The sequence below is a fragment of the Anastrepha ludens genome, chromosome 6, assembly GCF_028408465.1.
Source record: "Anastrepha ludens isolate Willacy chromosome 6, idAnaLude1.1, whole genome shotgun sequence".
Classification (NCBI taxonomy): Eukaryota; Metazoa; Arthropoda; class Insecta; order Diptera; family Tephritidae; genus Anastrepha; species Anastrepha ludens.
Genome location: NC_071502.1, coordinates 100171765 through 100194846, shown reverse-complemented (window position 1 = coordinate 100194846; position 23082 = coordinate 100171765). Strand labels below are relative to the sequence as shown.

Genomic DNA, 23082 nt, shown 5'->3' with positions numbered 1-23082 from the left:
TCGTGAAATGGAAAACGTTAAAATATTTGTTAGAATTCTTATAAGAACTAAATGTCTTTGGGATATATTTGGTAATTATTTTTGCAAGTTTTGCGTAATATAAATTTCTGGCTAATAGATTTATGAGTTTAGTGGTGACCAAATAGAAAATATTCTTATGGTATTAACTGACGAATATTTACTACATTGCATACATACTTCGACATCGAATGAATCAATATTTTGACTAAGTTCAAAGTTTATTTCCGCGAAGCTTCATGTTAATACAGAACTCATAGATTTTTGGGTTCGTCCTATGGTGCGTAGGATTATGTTTGTTTGCATTTTCATAAACTTTATTAAGAATAACTTCTACAAGCTAATAATAATAACTGCAATCTAATAGTTTTTGGACAGTGAATGCTCTACAATAAAGCTTTTTCAAACTAAAGTTGTATATTGAAATTTGAGCAAAAGCGGCAGGATTAAACTTATTTTGCTTTTTTATGTTTTGCTTGAAATGTTATTTTTTTATGTTAATTTGAAATTGGTTGCGACTAACGAGTATCCAGAAAAACGATTTATAACTATTTCAGATACCAAGAAAAAAATGAATAATAGTTAAAATAAATAAATAATTAATAATAAATATATAAATAATAAATGATCAGCCATTAAACATAATATTTTATTATAGATAAAATTCCAAATTCTAAAATTAAATTAAATAATGAAAATTTAGAAAGTAGTATAAAAAGTAGAAGTATGCAATATAAAAATGTAAAATAGTAATAATGTAATCATTTGAAAGTAATGTAATGAATAAAAAATAAAAAAGCGAAATAATGAAAAAAAAATTATAAAAACATAAATTAAGAAAATATAAAATTTAAGAAAACTTCAATGAAGAAAAAAAGGGCAATGATAAAAAGCAACAATAAAAATAATAATAAAAATAATAAAAAATAACAATAAAAAATGTAAAATTAAAATACAAAATCAGATAAAAAATAAAATGAAAAGGATAAAAAGTAAAAAATTAACTGAAACAGGAAATTAAAAAAAAATTAACTAAAATTAAAAAGAAAATGAAAAAAATGAAAAAAAATTAAAAAGAAAATGAAAAAAAAAAAAAATGAAATAGAAAATAAAATGTAATGAATATGAAAAAAAATGGAATAGAAAATAAAATAAAATGAAAATGAAAAAATAAAAAAAATTAAATTTAATGAACATGAAAAAAATAAAAAATAGTAAAAAAATGAAAAATTAAATACAAAAAAAAAAGCAAAAAAGATATTAAAAATAAAAAAGATAAAAAGTGAGAGAAAGTGAAATGAACAAAATAAAAAAATAGTGCAAAAATATTTAAAAAACTATATTAAAAAAATGTATTAAAAATTACGTGTTAAGAGAATTAAAATATCATATAAAAAATATATATAATAAAAAAATAATAAAAAAAAATTATAAAAAATTATAAAAAAATAAATATAATACAATAAAATATAATAAAAATTATAAAAAAAAATAATAATAATAAAAATATAAAAAAATTAAAAAAGTATAAAAATAAAAATATTATAATATATTATATATGGTATAAGAATATAATAAAAACAAGGAAAAAAATATAATACAAAGAATAGTATAATAAAAATATAATAAAACAAATTCTATAATAAAAAATAAAAATACATAATATAAAAATAAAAGTACTTAATAAAAATTCTATAATAAAAAAATAAAAATATAATATACAAAATACTATAATAAAATAGCAAACATAAAATACAAAAAATACTATAATAAAAAATTAAAATATAATATATTAAAAAGTACCATAATAAAAATATAATAAAAAGTATTATAATACAAAAAAAAAAAAGGCAAATTTAATACAAAAACAAAAAATAAAATAAAATAATAAAAAAATAAAAATAGAATACAAAAAATACGATAATAAAAAAATAAAAATATATTACAAAAACAAAAACTATAATAAAAAATTAAAATATAATACAAAAAATACTATAATTAAAAAATAAAAATTTAATAGAAAATAAAAATACAATATAAAAAATATATATTATAAAAAAAGTGTACAAATATAGTAAAAAATATAGTAGAAAAAATATAGTAGAAAAAATATAATAGAAAAAATATTGTGTAATATAAATATAGTAAAAATATATATGTAGAAAATTTAATATAATAAAAAGAACAAAGGAAAAAGGGGAAGCGTTCAGATATAGTAAAAATGGAAAAAATAAGTAAAAAAAATATAAAAAGTAAAAAAGAATCTAGAAGTGAACTCTTAGAACACATGAATGGTTGCCCTCAAGTTCCAGGTGCTCGTCAATAAGACACAAGTCATTTATGTCACCAGCAAAATTTCATGTCTCTGGCGTCGCTCTAAATGCGGGAATTATTCATTTTCATGACGGCACTTTCGAAAATTGTGCGCAAAACACAAATCAAATGTGTGCTATAGCTTTCAACCTTTCTCTCTAGATTACAGTATTGCCAGTTCCCCAACTAATTTCCCCGAACTTGTATTTCTATTCTATAATTAATTATTAATAAATTAAGTTTTCGGAAACTTTCAAGGCAAAGTTCTAAAACCTTTACAATTTCTTACGAATTCAATAGTTAAGAATATTTTGCTTGTGCCTAACTAACGGGAGGCATTTTTTTAGTTGAATTGCATTTTGTTCTGCAAATTACTTAACCAGCTTTCGATTGTCTACATATAAGAAATTAGATAAGTGATTCCTAAAGTGAACATTTGATATTCTCATCATTTGAAGCACCGCAGCTGGTGGCGAAGTGGAAGCCATTGTGAAGTGCTCATTTGCTTCAGTGCACCCGCAGTATACTCCAAGAGTATATCGATAGAGTGGCCGTCATTTACCTGATTTATTCGCGAAATTGAAGAAAGTAAGTTTGTAGTTTTACTGTTTAATTAGTATTGCGTCAGCGAAACGGAAGAAAACTTGTTGACGTACAAGAAGTCCCATGGATTGCAATTAAATCTAATTAAAAGAGTCTACATGCAGGGAAGTAAATATGAATAATGCAGCTAATGTGTCATTTATGTAGTTAAATGTGGTACTTTCATTTCTTCCTGAGCGGTGAACGCGTCTTCTGTGCTCAATATGATATAAAAACTGTGACGAATTTTGCTTTTGATTTCTGTAATAAAATTTTGCTCTTGGTTGTGAGAGTTAGAGTCAACGAGGGGCCGTTGAGAGAGTATCGCAAATATTTTATGATAGGAATCCATGCTTGATATACTTTCTGGACTTGTGTCTTATTCTCATGGAAGCGAATTGCCTTATTCGCTTTTTTAGGTATTTTACCGAGCTTCTGTTCCTGTTTGCGGTGTGCGTCTTGATGTTTTTTCCACAAATGGAGGGACCTCCAGTTTTTTGTTGTTTCAGATGTTTCTTTTGGGAGCTTTTTGATAGCAGAAATACACTTCGAGGTTCGCCATTGTCTGCCAAGGCGCGACCGCTATTGGCTACTAATTTTTCTATCATTAGGTGTACTTTTACAATAATTGAATCGAAAGCAAAATTTTGCGATCCGAACTGGGATTTTTATTGACTAAAGAGTTATGGTTAGGTTAGGTTAGGTTATGGTGGTAGTCGGCCTGCACGACCAACTCACTTAGACCTTACAGGTCCGTTGTGATACCACTGTGCTACACGGGAACCTCGTTTATCTTCCTTCGTGGAACCATTTCGTGGCTCTTATGAAGCGTAGTATTGATGCCAACCCCACGCCAGACAGTTCTGTAAGAGAATTAAAAAAGTATTTACCTAGACAACCTGCTCTGATTTTAGCTAGGGCTGGACAATTGCAGAGGAAGTGCTCAACTGTTTCTTCCTCTTCCTCATCTCTGCAACTTCTGCAATATTCATGGGAGAAGACTCCTAGCCTCGAGGAATGCCTGCCAAATAGCCAGTGACCGGTTAAGCAAGCCACGACCTTCGAGATATTGTCTCTTGAGAGACTAAGCAATTCCTTTGTTCTTTTCTTGTTTATTTGCGGCCATAGTAGCCTAGCTGTTAGACACGTATCTTCATTTCTCCATGACCTATTGGCCTCTTGGATAAAGTGGTTTTTTATTATTAGTTTACTCGTGGCCATGGGTATTCCAATGGTACTTTTATCACTCAGCAGTTGGAGAGCGGTACCCTTTCTGGCTAGCTCATCTGCTTTACAGTTTCCCTCAATATCTCTATGTCCCGGAACCCAAATAAGGCTGACCTTGAATACGTCACTAATATCATTTAGAGTTGCCCGGCATTCCTGTGCAACCTTCGATCTTAGTAATGCCGCATTCATTGATTTGATGGCCGCCTGGCTATCCGAGAATATATTTATAATCGTTTTTGTTAGGGCGTGCGTATTTAGGTATGTAGCCACTTCTTTTATAGCTAATACCTCTGCCTGATAGACGCTGCAGTAGTCCGGTAGTCGAACGGATAGTTCCAGTCCTAATTCCTTCGAGAAAACTCCGTAGCCAACCTTATCGTCTAGCTTGGAGCCGTCTGTATAAAAGTTTAATTCTCCCCTTCTCCATGGCCTTCTTGTATGCCACTCCCTTCTTGACGGTATACTCGTCTTGAAGAGTCTTTCAAAGGTGAGTCTGGGGATAGAGTAGTCTATTTCTTGTTTTTGACTATTCACAGAGTGCAAAATGGAAGCGTGGCCAAAGCACCGGTCTTTCCATAGCGCCATACTTTTTAATCTGAGCGCCGAGGCGGCGGCCACGTGTTTTCCTACCAGATTTAGGGCAGGTAAGTTGATTAGCACTTCCAGCGCTTTGTTTGGAGTAGTCCTTAAGACGCCAGAGATGCACAAAAAAGCTGTTCTTTGGACCTTACTCATGGTTTTAGCGTAAGTCGCCTTTTGAGCAGATGGCCACCATACAAGTATTCCGTACATTAAGATTGGCCTAACTACCGAAGTATAGAGCCAGTGCGTAATACGGGGTGTAAGTCCCCATTTGATACCGACCGCTTTTTTGCAAGTGTATAATGCAACGTTGGCCTTCTTTACTCTTTCCTCAATATTAGATTTCCACGTGAGTTTCCTGTCTAATATGAGTCCTAGGTACTTGACGTTCTCTTTCAAAGGAATCTCCACACCCTTAAAAGTTAGCGGGGAGATTATAGGGAGCCTGTGTTTCTTTGTAAAGAGAATTATTTGAGTTTTTGAGGGGTTTATATCGAGTCCCCTGCTCTCAGTCCAGCTTCTAAGCGTGGCCATGTTAGAGCGCAGAATATCCATAAGGGTGTTAGGATATTTGCCCTTAACGGCGATTGCTACGTCATCTGCGTAAGCTGTGACGTGGCAACCCCCTCTTTCCAGGGTCAGCAACAGGGAGCTTACTGCCAAAGTCCAAAGAAGAGGGGAGAGGACTCCACCTTGCGGTGTGCCCCTGCAGACCTTTCTGCTTAGAGTAGTGCTTCCTAATTTAGCCGTTACCTTTCTTTTGATGAGTATATCTTCTATCAGGGCTACGACATGTGGTTCAACTCCAAAATCTTCTAATGAATCTACTATAGCGTTTGCATTTATATTGTTGAAGGCGCCTTCTATGTCTACGAAAGCAACCAATGCAAACTCTTTGTCTGATAAGCTTTTTTCCACCAATCCGACTAGTGAGTGTAAGGCGGTTTCTGTGGACTTCCCTTTAGTATAGGCATGTTGCGCCGAAGAGAGCCTATTTAAAGGCACGACACCCCGTATGTATTCATCTATTATTCTCTCCAGGATCTTGAGAAGAAAAGACGTTAGACTAATGGGTCTGAAGTCTTTAGGGTTAGTGTGTGAGGACCTACCTGCCTTGGGTATGAAGGAGACTTTTGCCTCCCTCCATCCTAGCGGAATGTGGCCCATGTTAAGACAACTTCTAATGACAATTTTGATATACGGTAGTACAATGCCCCGTGATTGCTGCAGTTCAGCGGGGTAGATACCGTCCGTTCCTGGCGATTTATAAGGACCAAAAGTATTAATAGCCCATTCGATTTTTGAGTGTGTAACTAAGAGATTTCCTAGGTCGGATTGCCTTTCATTATTGGCGGAATGGTTTTGTTCCACCGGCTTGTTTCCTGGAAAGTGTGTGTCTAGGAGAAGACCTAATGATTCCTCACTTGACGTAGTCCATGTATTCCCTTGACCTTGTAGGTAGCCTAGGTTGCATGGCGTCTTTGAGAGAATTTTTCTTAATCTGGCCGCTTCTGAAGTCTCTTCAATTTCTTTGCAATAATTTTGCCATGATTCACGCTGCGCAGTTCTAACTGCTTTTTTGTAGTTTTTCAATTCAGCCTTATAGGCTTGCCAGTCCTCTGACCTTCTCGTGGCCTTGGCCAGATTAAATAGTGTTCTATGGGATTGTCGTAGCGAGGTTAGCTGCTTGGACCACCAAGGTGGTGTAGACTTCCCTCTGGGTCGGACAACCGGACAGCTGGCTGCTAACGAGCTATTCATTGCTTTAGTTACCTGATTAACCAGTTTATCCAACTCCCCACAAGTAGTGGGGTTTTTGGGGGCTTTCTTTGGCAGTAGAGCTCTTAATTTTTTATTGTAAACTCCCCAGTCAGTTTTCCGTATATTCCTGAACTGACTAACTTGGGGAGACTTAGTGTCGATTTCGAATTCAATATACCGATGGTCTGAGAACGAATTTTCGTTTGAAACTCGCCATCTTTTAATGTGATTAGAGAACATGTCGGAAGCCAGGGTGATGTCCAAAACTTCCTCTCTGTTCATGGTAACAAAAGTCGGCTCTGAGCCTATATTCAAAACACTAATTCTATTTTCTAAGATAAAGTCTAGTAGTGACTCACCTCTAGCGTTAGTGTCGCTGCTTCCCCACAGGATGTTGTGAGCATTTGCGTCGCAGGAGACAACCAAATGTTTATTCTTCCGGGCTGCCTCTTGCACCAGAGTACGGACTTCGTCCGGCGGAGCATCCCTGTGATAGGCCATATAGGCGGAGGCTAGCCAAAAACCGGTTTTCCCGAGCTCGATGCTTGCCGCTACCATGTCGCCGCTACTAAGCTGTGGGAGCAAGAAGATATTTATATTGTTTTTAGCGAGGATGCAGCTACGGATCTTACCTCTGTGTTGTACGGCAATCAGTTTAAAGCCCTTCACTCCGAGTCCGCAGATTTTATTGCCGTATATCCACGGCTCTTGAATGAGGGCTATGTCAAGTCCACCGGCAGCCAAGCGGACGGAAAGATGCGCGGACGCAAGTTTGGAGTGGTGGAGATTAATTTGGATCAGCTTCATGAGAATCTGTCCGTTTCATCTCCACCATCGTGACCTCGACGTCCTCTTCCGAGATCTCCCCACCCTCAATGTCAGCGAGGAGATCATCTTCGTTAAACAGCGGCCCCACACCGGTCAGCCTCTCCGAGTCGGTTGAACATTGGCTGTTGGAGAGAGTTATGATTGCACTAAAATATGTATATCTGTTTTTTAATTTCACCGAGATACATGGAATTTCGAACCCTGAACCGTTACCGGGTACATTTAGGACGTTTTTAAAAGACAATAAACTTTACTTTCGTTTAGTAAATATTCACAAAACTATGGAACAATCAATGGATTTGGATGGGAGATGAGTGAGCTCCCGACAAGTGTATCATCTCTATACACAACTTGATCCGATGTGGCTGCTTTGCTATCTTTCGACGTGCGGAATATTCCCTCGAACTCTGGCGAGAGCTCAGCTCTATACAGACTAGTCGAATTTCGTTGTAAAAACACCACAAACTGCTCTCTTAATGGGCGACCATGGTTTGATGTACCCAAAAATAAAATTCTGCTTTTAGATCGATGTCCTTTTTGTGGTCTCAGCTTGTGGAGAAATATAAGTCAATGCAAATTTGGCGAATTACAACTTGTATTGAGTTCTAAATGAAGTTGAGCAACACGCTGGTAATGCTGGTGAGCAACATGTTGCTGTGAATCTTGTTGAATGTTGTTTGCTTAATTTTAATATTCAGTAACAAAAAAACAAAAAATAAAATAAAGCTGTGGAATGGTGTGCTCTTAAACAAAAAAAAAAATTCATATAATTTTTGAAGAATATTTAAAATTTTATTTTTATTACTATTTTATTAATTATTGAATAAATCGCTCATTTACAGCCAAAGCGTCATAATCCAAAAACTCAAAATATTGAGAAAAACGGCTACAAAGTTTTCAATTCACTAAGTAAAGTGAGTTTTTCAAGAAGTGCTTGTGGTTATTTAAAAAACATCTTTTTGGATTATGACACTATTGAAGTAAATGATATATACTTTTTTCTACTTGAAGAAAAAGTGCTGAGTTTTCATCTCTAATCCAAATCGTTTTTAATAAATTCCATTTTGTTTTATTCACGTTTTACAGTATTTCCTAATGTACCTTCTGCACCTGGCATGTCCTGTGATGGAGAAGATCGTAAGTAATCCCAAGCCATCTGCATTTCTGCTCCTAAGTTGCATTAGCCTACTTTTTGCCAACGAGTATTAAATGAATTCTCACTTTCCACACCATTTTCCATACATTTGCAGGCAGCATCTACAGACGTGGCGCACGCAGATGGCGCAAACTATATCGCGTTAATGGACACATTTTCCAAGCCAAACGCTTCAACCGGGTAAGCTTTATTGCATTCACTTCAAATTCAATACCCTTCTCATTCAAATACTTTCTTCTTCGCAGCGCGCCTTCTGCGCCTATTGTCAGGATCGCATCTGGGGCTTGGGACGGCAAGGTTTCAAGTGCATTCAATGCAAATTGTTGGTGCACAAAAAATGCCATAAACTCGTACAGAAGCACTGCACCAACGAACATGTGGAACCGTTAGTTCGAGAACGTGATGATGCTTTTGCCGAACAGTTGCCGGAAGTGTTGCCACCATTGCCCGATTATGCGTCACAAGCGAGTGGCAGCGGTCATGGCATGGTGGATCCATGTGATCCGCTGGCTGCGTTAGAAATACAACCGCACGATGGACAACTACAACAACAGCAACAACATCAGAATATCGAAGAGCAATTGGAGCCGGGCACACAACGGCAATATTCAATTAACGATTTCGAATTGATACGCGTGATTGGACGCGGCAGCTATGCCAAGGTGTTGATGGTCGAGCTAAAGAACACCGGCCGTATTTATGCGATGAAAGTGATTAAGAAAGCGCTCGTAACCGACGACGAAGATATCGATTGGGTGCAAACGGAGAAGCATGTCTTCGAGACAGCCTCCAATCATCCGTTCTTGGTGGGCTTGCATTCGTGCTTCCAGACACCGGCGCGTCTCTTTTTCGTCATTGAATTCGTACGTGGCGGCGATCTTATGTTCCACATGCAACGACAACGTCGTCTGCCCGAAGAGCATGCACGCTTCTATGCGGCGGAAATTAGTCTGGCACTGAACTTTTTGCATGAGAAAGGTATTATATATCGCGATTTGAAGTTGGACAATGTGCTGTTGGATCATGAGGGTCACATTAAGTTGACCGATTATGGCATGTGCAAGGAGGGTATACGTCCCGGCGACACGACCTCCACATTCTGTGGCACACCCAATTATATTGCGCCAGAGATATTGCGCGGCGAAGACTATGGTTTCTCAGTGGATTGGTGGGCGTTGGGCGTGTTACTGTACGAGATGTTGGCCGGTCGCAGTCCATTCGATATTGCGGGCGCATCGGAGAATCCCGATCAAGTAAGTGCTATATATATATATACTTTGTTTTTCTAATTTTTCTCCATTTAATTATTGAATTTTTGCACTTTCGCAGAACACTGAAGATTATCTATTCCAAGTGATTTTGGAAAAGACCATACGTATACCGCGTTCGTTGAGCGTCAAGGCAGCGTCTGTATTGAAAGGTTTCCTTAACAAAAATCCAGCTGATCGTTTGGGTTGTCATCGCGAGTCCGCTTTCATGGACATCGTGAATCATCCGTTCTTCAAGAGCATCGACTGGGAAATGGTGAGTAAAAAAAAATAGCAAACGTCTGGATTTATTGAGTTTCGAGAATCGGCAAAAACGAAATATGAAGCAAATTTTGAGAATGAAAATTGGTGATGATTATATTCGATGTATGTAGCTAAAAAGATTATTAATTTGTGCGGCATATTGAAATACATTTATTTAGTAATTGAATATTTCGACAATACAAGCGGAAGAAGAAGATAAGGTAGGAAATTTGTGCCGAAACGCAAAAAAGTGGCAAAGTAAATTTATTTATTAAGTTATTTGGTATAAGTATTTGAGAGCGGACAGTGTGAACTGATAGTTTTTACATTAGAAAAAAAGTGAATTAACAATTTTTTGTGCATTTAATCATCAAGTGTGGAATACCCGATTCGCTTTAGTATGATGAAGAGTACACAAACAGGTGCGGAAAACAGGCAGTATTATTAGAAATTAGACCTAAAGGAAGAATAGCCTTAACCCTTTGGGTATATTTGACGTATCAGAACGTTATGCATTTATTTGGCCAAGTTCGCGCTTTACTTTCTGATACGACATTGAAATGGAGGAAATGTTTGGGGGGGGCAGCTCCTCTAGACAACCAGTTTTTCAATAATTTTTTGCGAAAAACTGAGAGTATTTATTATCTTAAAATAAATGACATATTTATTATTCATGTGTAAATGAATATACGAACATTTAAAAAAAATATATATATATATATAAATAAATAAAAATGGCGGCGCTACAGCTGCTCAACGTGCTCCTTGCGCCGTGGAATGTACAGTCTCTTGTAATCAACTAAAATCAACCAGACAAAAATGTTTCATTAAAACAAGTTATTCCGCTTTGCGCTTTCCTATTTTTAACGAACGAAAAAAAAATGAAAAAATTAAAATTTGAAGTGAAAAAAATACACTTTTTTATAAACAAATTAATCAAATTATTATTTTTAGTGGTAATCAATATAAAATTTGAGGTACTTGCAAAAGCCAATATGTTAAAGAATATCCCTTTAAAAATTTAAGTTGATATCTTGATTACTTTTTGAGTTATATTCGACAGCGCGAAAAAAAAACGTATTTCGAGAAAATCCCGATTAAGGGGTTAGAGGTAGTCAGAAGTCAGAAAAGTGATGATTTTTAATAATTTTTTTTTACAAAAATTTATTTTACAAAAATAAAAACAGAGCATTAAAACACATACTCCGACTTGACTTTATCAAAATTTCAAAAACAAAAAAAAATTAATAAGTGAAAAAATTATGCGAAAGTCCCTGGCGGTGATCATCATAAGTCCTCGAAGATTCATCTAAAATCAATCGGAAAAGAGAAATCAGTTTCACTAATAGATAATCTTGTGCCTGATCGAAGCTTTTTTTTTCAAAATTAAAAATATGGCGGCGTCAGGAAATATTTTTCAGATTTTCGAGAAAAAAACAGACAATCAATTGTTTATGAATTCAATGAATTGTTGAATTGTTATTGAAATCTACCAAGCGGTTTTAAGTTACATTGATCACCAATTCAAAAAACATATATTAGTTTTGAGAAAAACGCATTTAAAGTTTTGCTATCGATTTATGTAGAGCCCGAGAGCCCTTTGTTAATTGTTGAATAACTCGAAAAGTATTTGTCGGATTCACTTGAAATTTTCATACAATATTTTTAAGATAGATTAAGATTATACTTTAAGAAAATGCAAAAATATCCAATTTTTTGAAAATTCTGACTATCCCTAACCCCTTAAAGTTTTCGAGCGAGAACGAGACGTTATCAATAAAACGGTCCGCGGATGACATATGGCAAAAATAAATTTTTTGTTTTTTGGTAGGACTGTAGGACAATACCAGAATATAAAACGTATACATAAATACAACCAAACTTCTTTTTGGCAAATTTTTTTTTAATTTGTTTATAATTATTTTTTTAATTTTATGAAAAATTTTTCTTGTGTTAAATAAAGCCTTAGTTTTTATAACATTCAACGTATTTATATTCTTTACTGCTCACTTCAATATACTCGCCCGTCGGGCGGCTCCGTCCCCAAAGGGTTAATAATTATTTTTTCTTTATAATTTTTAGTTTTTATAAATTTTTATATCTAATAATATGAGTTAAATGAGTTCTGGCATTAAATCTACTACTTTTAATTGCCCAAAAAATTAAATGCACTCCAAACGCAAGGTTTCTATCAAATAAATGTGTACTCAAAGGGTTAATATAAAATATAATTCTTTTTTTCACTTATGGTATATTAATATTTATTAGTTGGTGATGAAAAGTAAAATTATAGAAATCATTGAAACGAAAAATCTTAACTAGTTATTATAGAAAATCGTTCGTGCGTCATCGATTTCGTTATTTTTCCGAGCCTTATGTCATGAGTACTCGTAATACTGAAGTTTGCCGACTCTACTTTGATCTTCATTTTAATATCAAAATTGTAAAGATAGCGAATTGATTTTTTTATTTCTTTTTATTTCTTAAAGAATTTCAGCGGTATTATTTTTCAATTAGGTATTTAAAGAATTTTTTTTTAACTTTCCCTGTAAGAAATTAATTTATGACCCTTCATTTAGCCTGACCTTGGCAATAGTAATAATAAATTATAGTAAATATATATACATATATATGGGTTCCGTTATTGCCATGTATGTATGTATGAGTATGTATATTTATTTAGCTCTTGTATTAATTAAAATCATATAAAAATTAAAAAAAAAATAAAAAAAATCTGAATACTTCTGAAAAAATACTCTACTCTGTCTTAGAATTTACTACACATTCTAATGCGCCATGAAGCAAGACATTGGAATTATTTTAGGTGCAACATTTACGGCGGTCACAAGCAGATTTTCTTTTGCCTATTTTTATCTCACGAACTTATTAATGTGTTATTAAAAGTTTTTATTTTATTTAAATGTTTACAAAAAACAAAAACCCAAAACAAAAAAACAAACAACGAAAACAATTTTGAACAATTATTATTATAAGATCGCACAAAAGGAAGTACAACCACCATATAAGCCAACATTTGATCCTGGCGATCCATATATGGCAACAAATTTTGACGCGCAATTTACTAGAGAAACAGCCGAATTGACGCCAGATGATTCGTAAGTGTGTGAGCGGTCATGCAATGGTTGTTTCGCTTTTCATACATTCTTAGCTCACATTTTTTACGTATTCTTAATTAATGGTTTTTGATTTTGAAATGCATTTTTGTTTTCGTTTTATGGAGTTTTATGAAATTTCAATACTTATCACTTTTCTAAAAACTTTTTTTTTTGCTATTAAAAAATTGAAAAAAAAAAAATAATAATCACTAATTTCAGTTCCTCTTAGTTCTCTAATTTTCTGCAACGAAATAGCATGAATTCTGTTTTTTTTGGGTGTTTTTTTTTTCAAATACAGAATTTACTTTTCTAAAAATTCGATATATTTTAATTTTGGAATTGTTGAACCAGAGTCCAAGCACATTTTTTTATGTCGTGAGTGAAATGAATTCTTCTAATAGAGTTCTACGGTTTGCCTCGTTTGAATTTGTTGTTGTTGCAACAAGTTGTAACGGCATAAACCAGTCCTTATGCACTTTTTGGAAAACGCTACCGAAGGGGCAATACTTCGACCTACAAAGTGAACAATCTGAACAACCTGAGAGACTTGAAACTAGTTACTAGTTGACCTCTGAAGCATTATTACACCCCTTGCGAAAATTATGCACCTTAAGATATGCAACGATTTTTCATGAAATTCGAAAAATCTCCAACATTGCTACTTTTGTTTGTGCCATATTTCAAAATTAATTTTTATAAAGTCATGAATAAAAAATAAATAAATAAATGAATAATTGGCGCATACAGTTCTTTTAGGTGTTTGACTGAGCTCCTCCTCCTTGTGGCGTGCGTTTTGATGTTGCGCCCCAAATGGAGGACGCTACAGTTGTAAGTCGATTCCGAACGGTAAATTGTATTTATGAGGAGCAGAAATTCACTCAGAGGCTTTCCATTGCCTGCCGATCGCGACCGTTATTAGAAAAAACTTTTTCTTTCATTGTGTCATGAATACTGAGCTTCAAAACACTTTTCGAAATTTCTTCCTTTGCTTTGAAAATGTTGGATATGTTTGAAAATGTGGAATACTTGAATGCCTTCTCAAATCGAAATTTTCGGAAAGAATATATAAATAGTAAAAATTCTTCAAAAAGTTCGCTAGTTAGTGTGCTATACTCTTTCTAGTCACACGTAGTTTTCACCAAGCCTTCTTAATTTGCATTCGAAGACTGATTTTATTCCACTTAAATTCGAATTTTAATTTTTCCTTAAATATAATTTAGTAATTTGTGATTTTGGCTGCTCGTGGCTCTATATGCAAACTCTCCTTAACGCTTGGGCAATAGTTGTTGAAGGCGAATAGTTGCTCTTTGGCTCGCCACTTCTTTGCTCCCTATGTTTGAGCTCTGCTCCCTTGCTGAAAAATGTGCTTCTTCACAGTTATCGCGCAAGATTTGCCACTAGAGAGTATTCTTATAGTTATACCTCATAAAACTGGTACTTTCTAATGATACCAACTCTCTTTTCTGATATTAGGCAACTTTCATTAGACCGCGTTCATATAGAGCAAATTTTGTTGCTTTAACTTTGCGGCTTCTCTTTGAGTGTTGCCCGTCTTACTGTTGTCGCGGTTTTACCAAAACTGATTAAGTGCTTACAAACAAATTTCATTTTTGGCAGCTCTCTTCCAGTGCTGCCAGCGCATGCTTATTTATGTCTATTGCTTCATCTTCTCGCGACACACTAACGCATGACGAATTGAAGACGTCTCTTATTTGTAAGAAGTGTACTTAAAAATATTAAAATTTTTTTTATTTCTAAACGTTAATGGTTTTTAAAATTCTGCTGCATATACCTTTATTATCTTTGCGCCCAAGTATGCAAGGCACGCAACTAAAATTGTATTTATTTTACCTATACAAATTTTAATAGCTGCATGTTTTTATATAAAAGTAAAACAAAAAAGCTTTTTCAAAATATTTTATATTTTACCTTGAAATTTTTTTTCCTTATAACACTTTTTTATAAAATATCTTTACCTTAAAATAACTTTTTTTTTTCAAATATTTTTAGCTTAAAATATTTTTTTTTATAAAATATTTTTCCTTAAAAATACTATTTTTTTTATCAAATAACTTGTACGTTGTAAGTCTACACACTATATCTATGTATATTCATAAGTCACCCAGTAAAGCAGATTTTTGGAGAGAGAGAGAGAGAGGTATTTATTAAAATAAACGGCTGAGTTGCATTTTCATGCCCCTTAAAAGAGTACAACATTTAAGTGGTGCGATTGACTTCGCAGAACTTTCATCTCGAAAAGTGGTTAACGTATAGTGTGACACGCCTTGACGTATGCTACAGCAGCTAGTGTCATATCACCAGCTGGTGCATTTCGTGGTGCAACTTTTAGGCGCAGCACTTTTCGAAGATGACGGCTAAGCGAAGCTACTGATGCGCAAAAATTCACTGCAGCGCCTACATACATATGTACATAATTTTTGTTATCAAACTTTCTACATAAATCTACAATATAATCATCACTTTTTCACAAATGCATTCTTACTCGCTTCTTGAAAAAAAAAAAAAAAAAAGGAAATGGTGACCTCAAAGGAAAGTGTACACCGCAATTGATATGGTTTAACTATTTATTTTGAATTTCAATATTTTTTTTTATAAAAATATAGTTCAAGAAGTTCAAAGTTTCGACCTTTGTATGAAACTTTAAAAAATTCGGTAAATATTCATCAAAATTTCAAATTTTTTACTCAGATTATTTAGAAAAATTTCAGGCATGCAGTTTTATAGATTATTGAATTTTGGTATAATAAAATGCAAGTTTCAAGTGGTTCGCGTTGATTTTTTACAATTTTTCCGCTGACGTTGTTGGTAACTTCTTCCATACAAAAAAATTTGGAGTAGGTGTTAAATAGAGAAAATGCACCAGGCCGCGACCGAAAAAAATTCTTAAAAATCAGTGTGATTTTTTGACCTGCATTTTAGCATATCAAAATGAGCTATACAATTGCGTACATGAAAATTTTCTAAAAATTCTGAGTAAAAACTTTGAAATTTTGATGAAAATTTGCGAATTTTTAAAAATTTCGTATAAAGTTCGAAACTTTACTTAATATGGTGCCTGTTGTGCTATGAACTATATTTTTTGTAAAATATAATTGACAATCTATCTATGTTGTACGCCTTTTTTTTTTACGTTGACTGTATATAGTGCCCTGATTTAAAAAGAATTGGCGGTTCAAAAAAGTCGACTTTGAAAGTGATGTGACTGCCTTTTTTAAAATCGACTTCATTTTGATTATTGGTATGGGCTACTGCTTGCAGGCAAAGTCGCGCATTTGCTCGAACATTTGTCTTGGCATCATAACTTTGTTTAACTTTTCATTGGGAGGTGTCACTCAAATTGTTTTAAATATTTTCTTAGTCATTCGCAACGAAGCTTCAAATTTAAAATTTACTTATTATTTAATTCATTTATTTTTATGTTATTATTTTGCAACTAATTGCCCTTAACTTTATTTTCTCTTGCCGCTAATGCGCCATTCTTTGCGCCACACGTTCATCAAACTATCGACAATTTATCGTAAAATACTGAACACGAAACAATCGTCTCTATCTACAAATCATCGATTTATCCATACTTCGCTCAATCGTTCAATCGCTTAATGCAATCCACCACCCACCACCAATTGGCACTCATTAAATGCATTTGCCATTACAAAAAAAAAAAAACGAATTACTTCAGCTCGAACGCAAACAAGTTTCGCCACCATTCAAGCCGCGCTTAGACTCTGATAGAGATCTAGCCAATTTCCCACCCGAATTCACAGAGGAAGCTGTACAGCTGACGCCCGACGACGAGTAAGTAGTATTTGTAGTTGATTTGTATGTATGTATTATGTGTATATCACGGACTTTATTATGAATACTTTACTATTCTTTTTCTGTACTACTTTCTTTATATGTATTAATTTTATTTATGGATACTTTTGACTTTTTTCATCTCATTCACCTTTTATTGATATAATATTTTTTGTATTTGTTATTTTTTGTTTATAAATAAAACTTACATACTAATATTTTGAAAAATGTATCAATTTATCTACGCAGTCGTGTCATTGACAAGATAGATCAATCGGAATTCGAAGGATTCGAGTATGTGAATCCGCTGCTGATGTCGCTGGAGGACTGCGTCTGACACCACGAGTCATGTGATTTGCATCCCTATAATATGCGTGTAGGTGCACACTCCATGAGACGAGTATTTCTATTATTTGAAGTCTTTGATATTTTTGCTCTCTTTGCAGTTGTATGGCGAGGACTCCAGTGATTATGACTCTGTAGCTGATGATTTAAGTATTTTACAATTGCACGCACCGCCTCCAACAACCGCTAATAATAATATAACGAATCTTCGTATGCAACAACAGCAACAACAACAACAACATATACAACATCACCAGCAACAACAACAACAATCGCATCATCAATTGCCGCCGCTAAACCAGAATCCCCATCATAGTCAGAATAATCATCATAACGGTAACAATAATAATCATAATCATAATTCCAATAATAATAAAAGTCTACTGCAGCACATGTTTTGCCTTCCATTAAATTAAAGTAAACAGAAAAAGAGAACGAATTAAAAAGTAAAACCAAAAGGTAAACAAACAACAAGCGAAATTTGAAAATTAACGATAAATATGAAAGTAAAACACAACAAAAAAAAAAAAACAACAAAAAAAAAACAACAAAAAAATAAAACGCAACAGAAAAAATAATAAACAAACCAAATTAGAACAAAACAGCTAGAAGTGACAGAAGTAGACAAGCAGAAAAACAATATGAATGTACGAACAAAAAGCGATAACAGCTACAGCAGCAACAACAAAAACAACAACACCTACTACTAATATACAACACAATCTATTTATACCCGTACTCGTATATAAATGGCGAATGACAGGCAGGCAGTAAGTAAGAAAGCTACATAGAAGGGTTTAAGAATACAAAATGGAATTTTGTGATAAATGTCATAGAAGAGATAGTGAAGACAGTAAACATGGAAAGGAAAGGCAGTAATATAGGCTACATAGTTGGACTAGTAGAAGTTGGTCAAGCTAAAGAAAGTTTATGTTTAGTTTTATAAAAGCCTCACTCAAGCTCATATCATCGAACGAGTTTCACACACACTCGGGCTCTCGACCACAATATTTCATTTCGCGATTTGACGAGGTACAGGCCGTCGTGCTCGAAGAAAAATTTTAATTTTCATTCAAAGGTGTGCTGAATATTCAGAAAGAAACTGCAGACTGCATTCAGAAATTATGCATATTTTTGGGATCACAGAAAAAAAAAACAGTTTTTGAGATCTTCAAGAAATTATACAAATACTGCAAGCATATGTGAGGTATTGAACACGGTGAAGATATGCATTATATTGACTACTCTGATGAATCAATGAAATGCTCATAATTTTGGCGCTTAGACCTTTATTGGGTGTTTGGCCGAGCTCTACCTCCTATTTTGGGTGCGCGTCTTGATGTTATTCGACAATGTTAAATACCAAGCTAAAAATACATATTCGAGTTTATTTTTCTATATGAATAGCTGTACCAAAGAAAGTCTAAAACTGGAGGAGGTGCAACTTATGCCATAAAATGTGCAAGAGAAATTCACCATTGCAAAACCACATTGACTCGAATTGGATTCAATTTGCATGAAATGTTGTGATTTTCACATGGAGAAATTCCTCCGCGAGTTTTACTGCTTAAGTTGCACTTTCTCTGTTCAAAGACGTTCATTAGTTTACTGGAGCGGCAGCCCTTCTTCTTTTTCTTAATTGGCGCGATAACCGCTTACGCGGTTTTGGCCGAGTTTAACAAAGCGCGCCAGTAGTTTCTTGCTCGTGCTAACCGGCGCCAATCGGACACATCAAGTGAAGCCAAGTCTTTATCCGCCTGATCTTTCCAACGTAGAGGAGTCCTTCCTCTTTTTCTGCTACCACCAGTTGGTACCACATCGAATACTCTAAAAGACGGCGCTTTTATATCCATTCGGACAACATGACCCAGCCAACGTAGCCGCTGGATCTTTATTCGCTGCGCTATGTCTATGTCGTCGCAAAGCTCATACAGCTCATCGTTCCATCCCTTGGTCGGGTAAAATCCGAGTCATTCCGGTAACGTACAACCGGCTGCAGCTATGAGAATGGTTTTAGAAGTTCTCTGACTGTACTAAACTCTTTCGAAATCGGGCTGCATATCCCGTTTCCATCAGAGTCCCATGATTTTAGTCATTTAGCCTACCTAATATTGCTTTAAGCTATCATCTTTAATGTATGCCACACATTAAAATTGCCGTTGAAACACAAAGCAGTAATACACCTGCAAGGTGATAGATTTCTCAGTGTGCTTTTTAGCTATGGCGAACAAAAAAATTGTGAGGGGAACTGCGGCTGCCACGTCACTTGGGAGATTCAGCCGAATTCCGCACGATCAATTCATATGCATTCACAAACTCGTCCAATCAGTCGTTCAGATAGCAACGAAGTGTCATTGCTTGATTTTTATTGTATATCACCAACGCAAACTCAGTTTCTTTGTGAACACCCAAGTGACGTCAGCCTATCAGCTGATTCTGTCAAATTCGCATAGAGCCAAGTAATGGTTTGCTAAAGAGCACACCTTTAAAAATCTTTTCATTTTGATGCACCTATGATTTTACAAGTAGTTTGCCTAAATTTATTTGGTGTAACGGCGCATTTTAGCACGTCACAGTACAGTAATAGGTCCGTGGTTCGACTTCTAGGTAGCGCCGTGCCTAGGTGGTCAATGGCAATTCTCGAAGTCCATTTCTGACATGAAAACTTCTAAAAGAGGCGACATAAAGCAAAGGGTGGGTGGCCCTCCATTTTTAGTACGACATCACTTTGCACACGACAAATTCATCACGAAGCTTTGCCTAAGCGGGATATATGCGTCATTCTATTATGTACGTAGTATTACTCTTCTTCAGTAAAAAAAAAGTTTAGGGTCTGCTTGGAGCCTATTTGCTGCTTCGAGATTTCAGTCGTAGGTGGCAGAACTGCAATTTTTTCGTGTGTTGTTCAGAGCAGACGTTTTCCACTTCATCGACAGATATCGAATCCCAAAAGTATGAACTGCAGTAGAAATTAAATTGAAGTACAAAACATTCATCTTAATATTTTGCCCTAAGTGCATTCATTAATCAAAATTTTAACTTCTCTTGGGAGTTAAGTGCTCTGCAAATTCTTAAGCAGAATCGGCGAAAATAAATCCGATTGTATAATTTTTATTTTTTCACAACACGTTACACTCTTCAATCTCACCATGTCATTACGCTTAGTTTGTGTTTACCGTTATTGCTATTATTTTACCTTCATTCTATTCTGAATGTGGTCAAATGCTAACCAGAGAGCGAGAGAGAGAGAGCGAGCAATGAGTAAGAGTATTATTACGCAATTAATTTTTAGTAACTTGAATGCCTGCTGACTAAAAAACAAAAGAAAAACACAAAACCTACAACTATGAACGATGCAGACAGTGCTGATGCTGATAGTGAGTGCTAAATGAAGATAAAATAAGATGGTAATTAAAAAGGGGTAACAGAGTACTAGCAGTAACAGAATATGTATGTATGCATGCAGTGACAGTAGCAGTTAATGTTAAGACGCAACTGAAAGGTTTTTTAATATTAGCATATAACATAAATATATGAATGAATAGAAAAAATCACAAAAATGGAAAACAAAAAAAAAAAAATATTATTATGTCATTTTAGCAAGGCATGTTGTCGAAAAATTCAAAAACAAAAACTAAAAAATATATATACACATACCCATATACACAAGCAAAAGGCAAAGGAAGCAAAAAAAAAAAACAAAAAATCATTAATTTAAGGCATGCAAAGTATTGAAATTGCAATTAAATTGTATGTTTGTAACGAGAAAGCAGCAAGCGAGCAAATAAGTGTTAGACAAAGGGATAAAAGCGAAAATAATGTTAGAATTTTCAACTGTTTTACTTTTTAAAAACAAAATATTCACTCACTCACACCCGCAAATAAGATGGTACTTTAATCTAGACTTATTGCTAAATAAATACAAAACATTAAATTAGACTATGTATTGTACTACAACTACGACTACAGCAAAACTACTATTATTACTAAATATTAACATGTAAGCAAAAAGTAAATTCTAAATAAATTCAAATAATATAAAAAATAAAAAAATTAAATAAATTATTTGAAATGCAAAACGAAAACTGAACTTCATACCATTAACTGAATATCAAATGCGCATGTGTACTGCTGCAAACGATTTGTTAGTGAACTTTACTGTGTGAAAAATGTAATACCACTTTCAAGTATGTTGTATAATCAGCCTTCTTGGGATTTCCCTTCTCCAGTAAAACAGTAAAAAGAAAATAAAAACAGGCTTCGAAGCGCTTAACGAGTATGTTTGCTTGTTGTTGTTGTTGTTGTAACATCATAAATGTTTAGGGAATGCTGCTCGAGCGTCGCCCCTTGGTTGGATATAAATCCTGTTCGTTCCGGTAACGCCGAAACGAATGTCTAGATGCAGCTCTAATAGGGCCTAATTGTGGCAGGGCCTGAATATGTGAAATCTTAGTGCATGAAATGTATATTTGTTGTTGTAAATGTATAAAAAATGTTCGTTGCTAAATTTGTCAATCGTGATAAATTTTGCGTTAGTTTGTTTTTCATTTTCGTAATGAAAAAGAAAATTCGGAATCCCGACATATTCGGGACTAAAATGGCATAACGTCAATTGCTTTCTTGCGTTCAATTTGACATTAAATTTCGCAATCTCTCGGCATCTAAGGCTGGCTCAGTTAGTTTTTTTCTCTTTTTTAGTTATTTTTTTCATGTTTTTAAATTATTTTTTTAATTTTTTTATTTATTTTTTTCAGTTTTTTTATTTATTTTTTTTTAATTTTTAATTTATTTAATTTTCTTAATTTATTTAAAAAAAAATTTTTTTAATTCATTTTTTTTAATTTTTTTTAATTTTTTTTATTTTTTTTTTTATTAATTTTTAATATTTTTTTTTTTCAAAACAGTTTGTAGTTAAATATCAGAATTTCGAAAGCTCAGAATATCAATGCTCCGTTGGGTATACGGGTCTCTCCACACTTTTTCGACTTAGCACGTGAATTTAACATATTTCTATTATAGCTAACGACCTGGCAGCTCAAATGTAGCTTCCTAAAATTAAATCTGCTCTCGATTTGTGGATATAACCTTTTAAAAAGGATCATCGAACAGGACGAAAAAAGGCCAGACCCGGGTGCCCGACCGAAGGTTTTAAGAAAGGTGTCCAATGGAGGGTTAAATTTAAGTAGCATCACTGTCGGAGTAGTGCATCCGAAACACAGAAAATCGGCGCATTCGGGATTAGCTCATTGGGGTATGCACAGAGTAATAAACATACATATGCATGTGTATGTAATGTTTCGGATTTCCGTTGCGGGATTTCGGAAAAAATATTGTCCAACTTAAAATTCAAAGTTTCATAGTCTTGAGTGCATTTTTCTTGGAAAAGAGATTAACCAGTTATTTTTCTATATTATATTTCTTCATCTACTCTAAGTGAGTTAGTATTCGGGGTTACTACATTTATTCAGTAATATATTTTTGGGTAAGTGGTACTTGTATTCTAGCAGACAACTAACTAGGAACCACATTTAGCACACAAAAAAAAATACAGTTATTTTAGATTCGTTGCTCTGAGCGTTGCTTAGACAAAAATTTCCACATTCCATTCAGCACATTGTTTTTGCTGTTAAATTCTGAGCTAAAATTTATTAAATTATTTTTTTTTTTTTTTCTTGTTAATTTTGTCCATTGACTTGGAGGACTGCAGGCAGCTGGTTGGACTGATGACGAGCCACTTTCTGTGGGCGAAACACATGTGAAGGCTTGTGAGGAGGAGGATGCGACGGCGGATCACTTTCTGTGCGTCTGCCCCGCCTTCGCTCAA

The 23082-nt window shown here is 34.3% G+C and overlaps 1 protein-coding gene across 5 annotated transcripts in view; it reads left to right on the top strand.

Moving 5' to 3' along the window:
* The window catches only part of LOC128865871 (atypical protein kinase C), a 63675-nt gene extending 46247 nt beyond the window's left edge, over positions 1-17428 (top strand). For 4 of the 5 annotated variants that reach the window (XM_054106257.1, XM_054106255.1, XM_054106258.1 and 1 more), the window contains 7 exons: positions 8401-8451; positions 8565-8650; positions 8716-9723; positions 9800-9994; positions 12976-13097; positions 17163-17289; positions 17360-17428. In XM_054106257.1, coding sequence (XP_053962232.1) covers positions 8401-8451; positions 8565-8650; positions 8716-9723; positions 9800-9994; positions 12976-13097; positions 17163-17250 — 1550 coding nt within the window. In that variant the 3' untranslated portion in view covers positions 17251-17289; positions 17360-17428. Of the gene's footprint in view, positions 1-8400; positions 8452-8564; positions 8651-8715; positions 9724-9799; positions 9995-12975; positions 13098-16797; positions 16914-17162; positions 17290-17359 lie in introns of all 5 variants that reach the window. The other variant, XM_054106256.1, reaches the window with a different exon arrangement.
* Positions 17429-23082: the final 5654 nt, after the last annotated feature.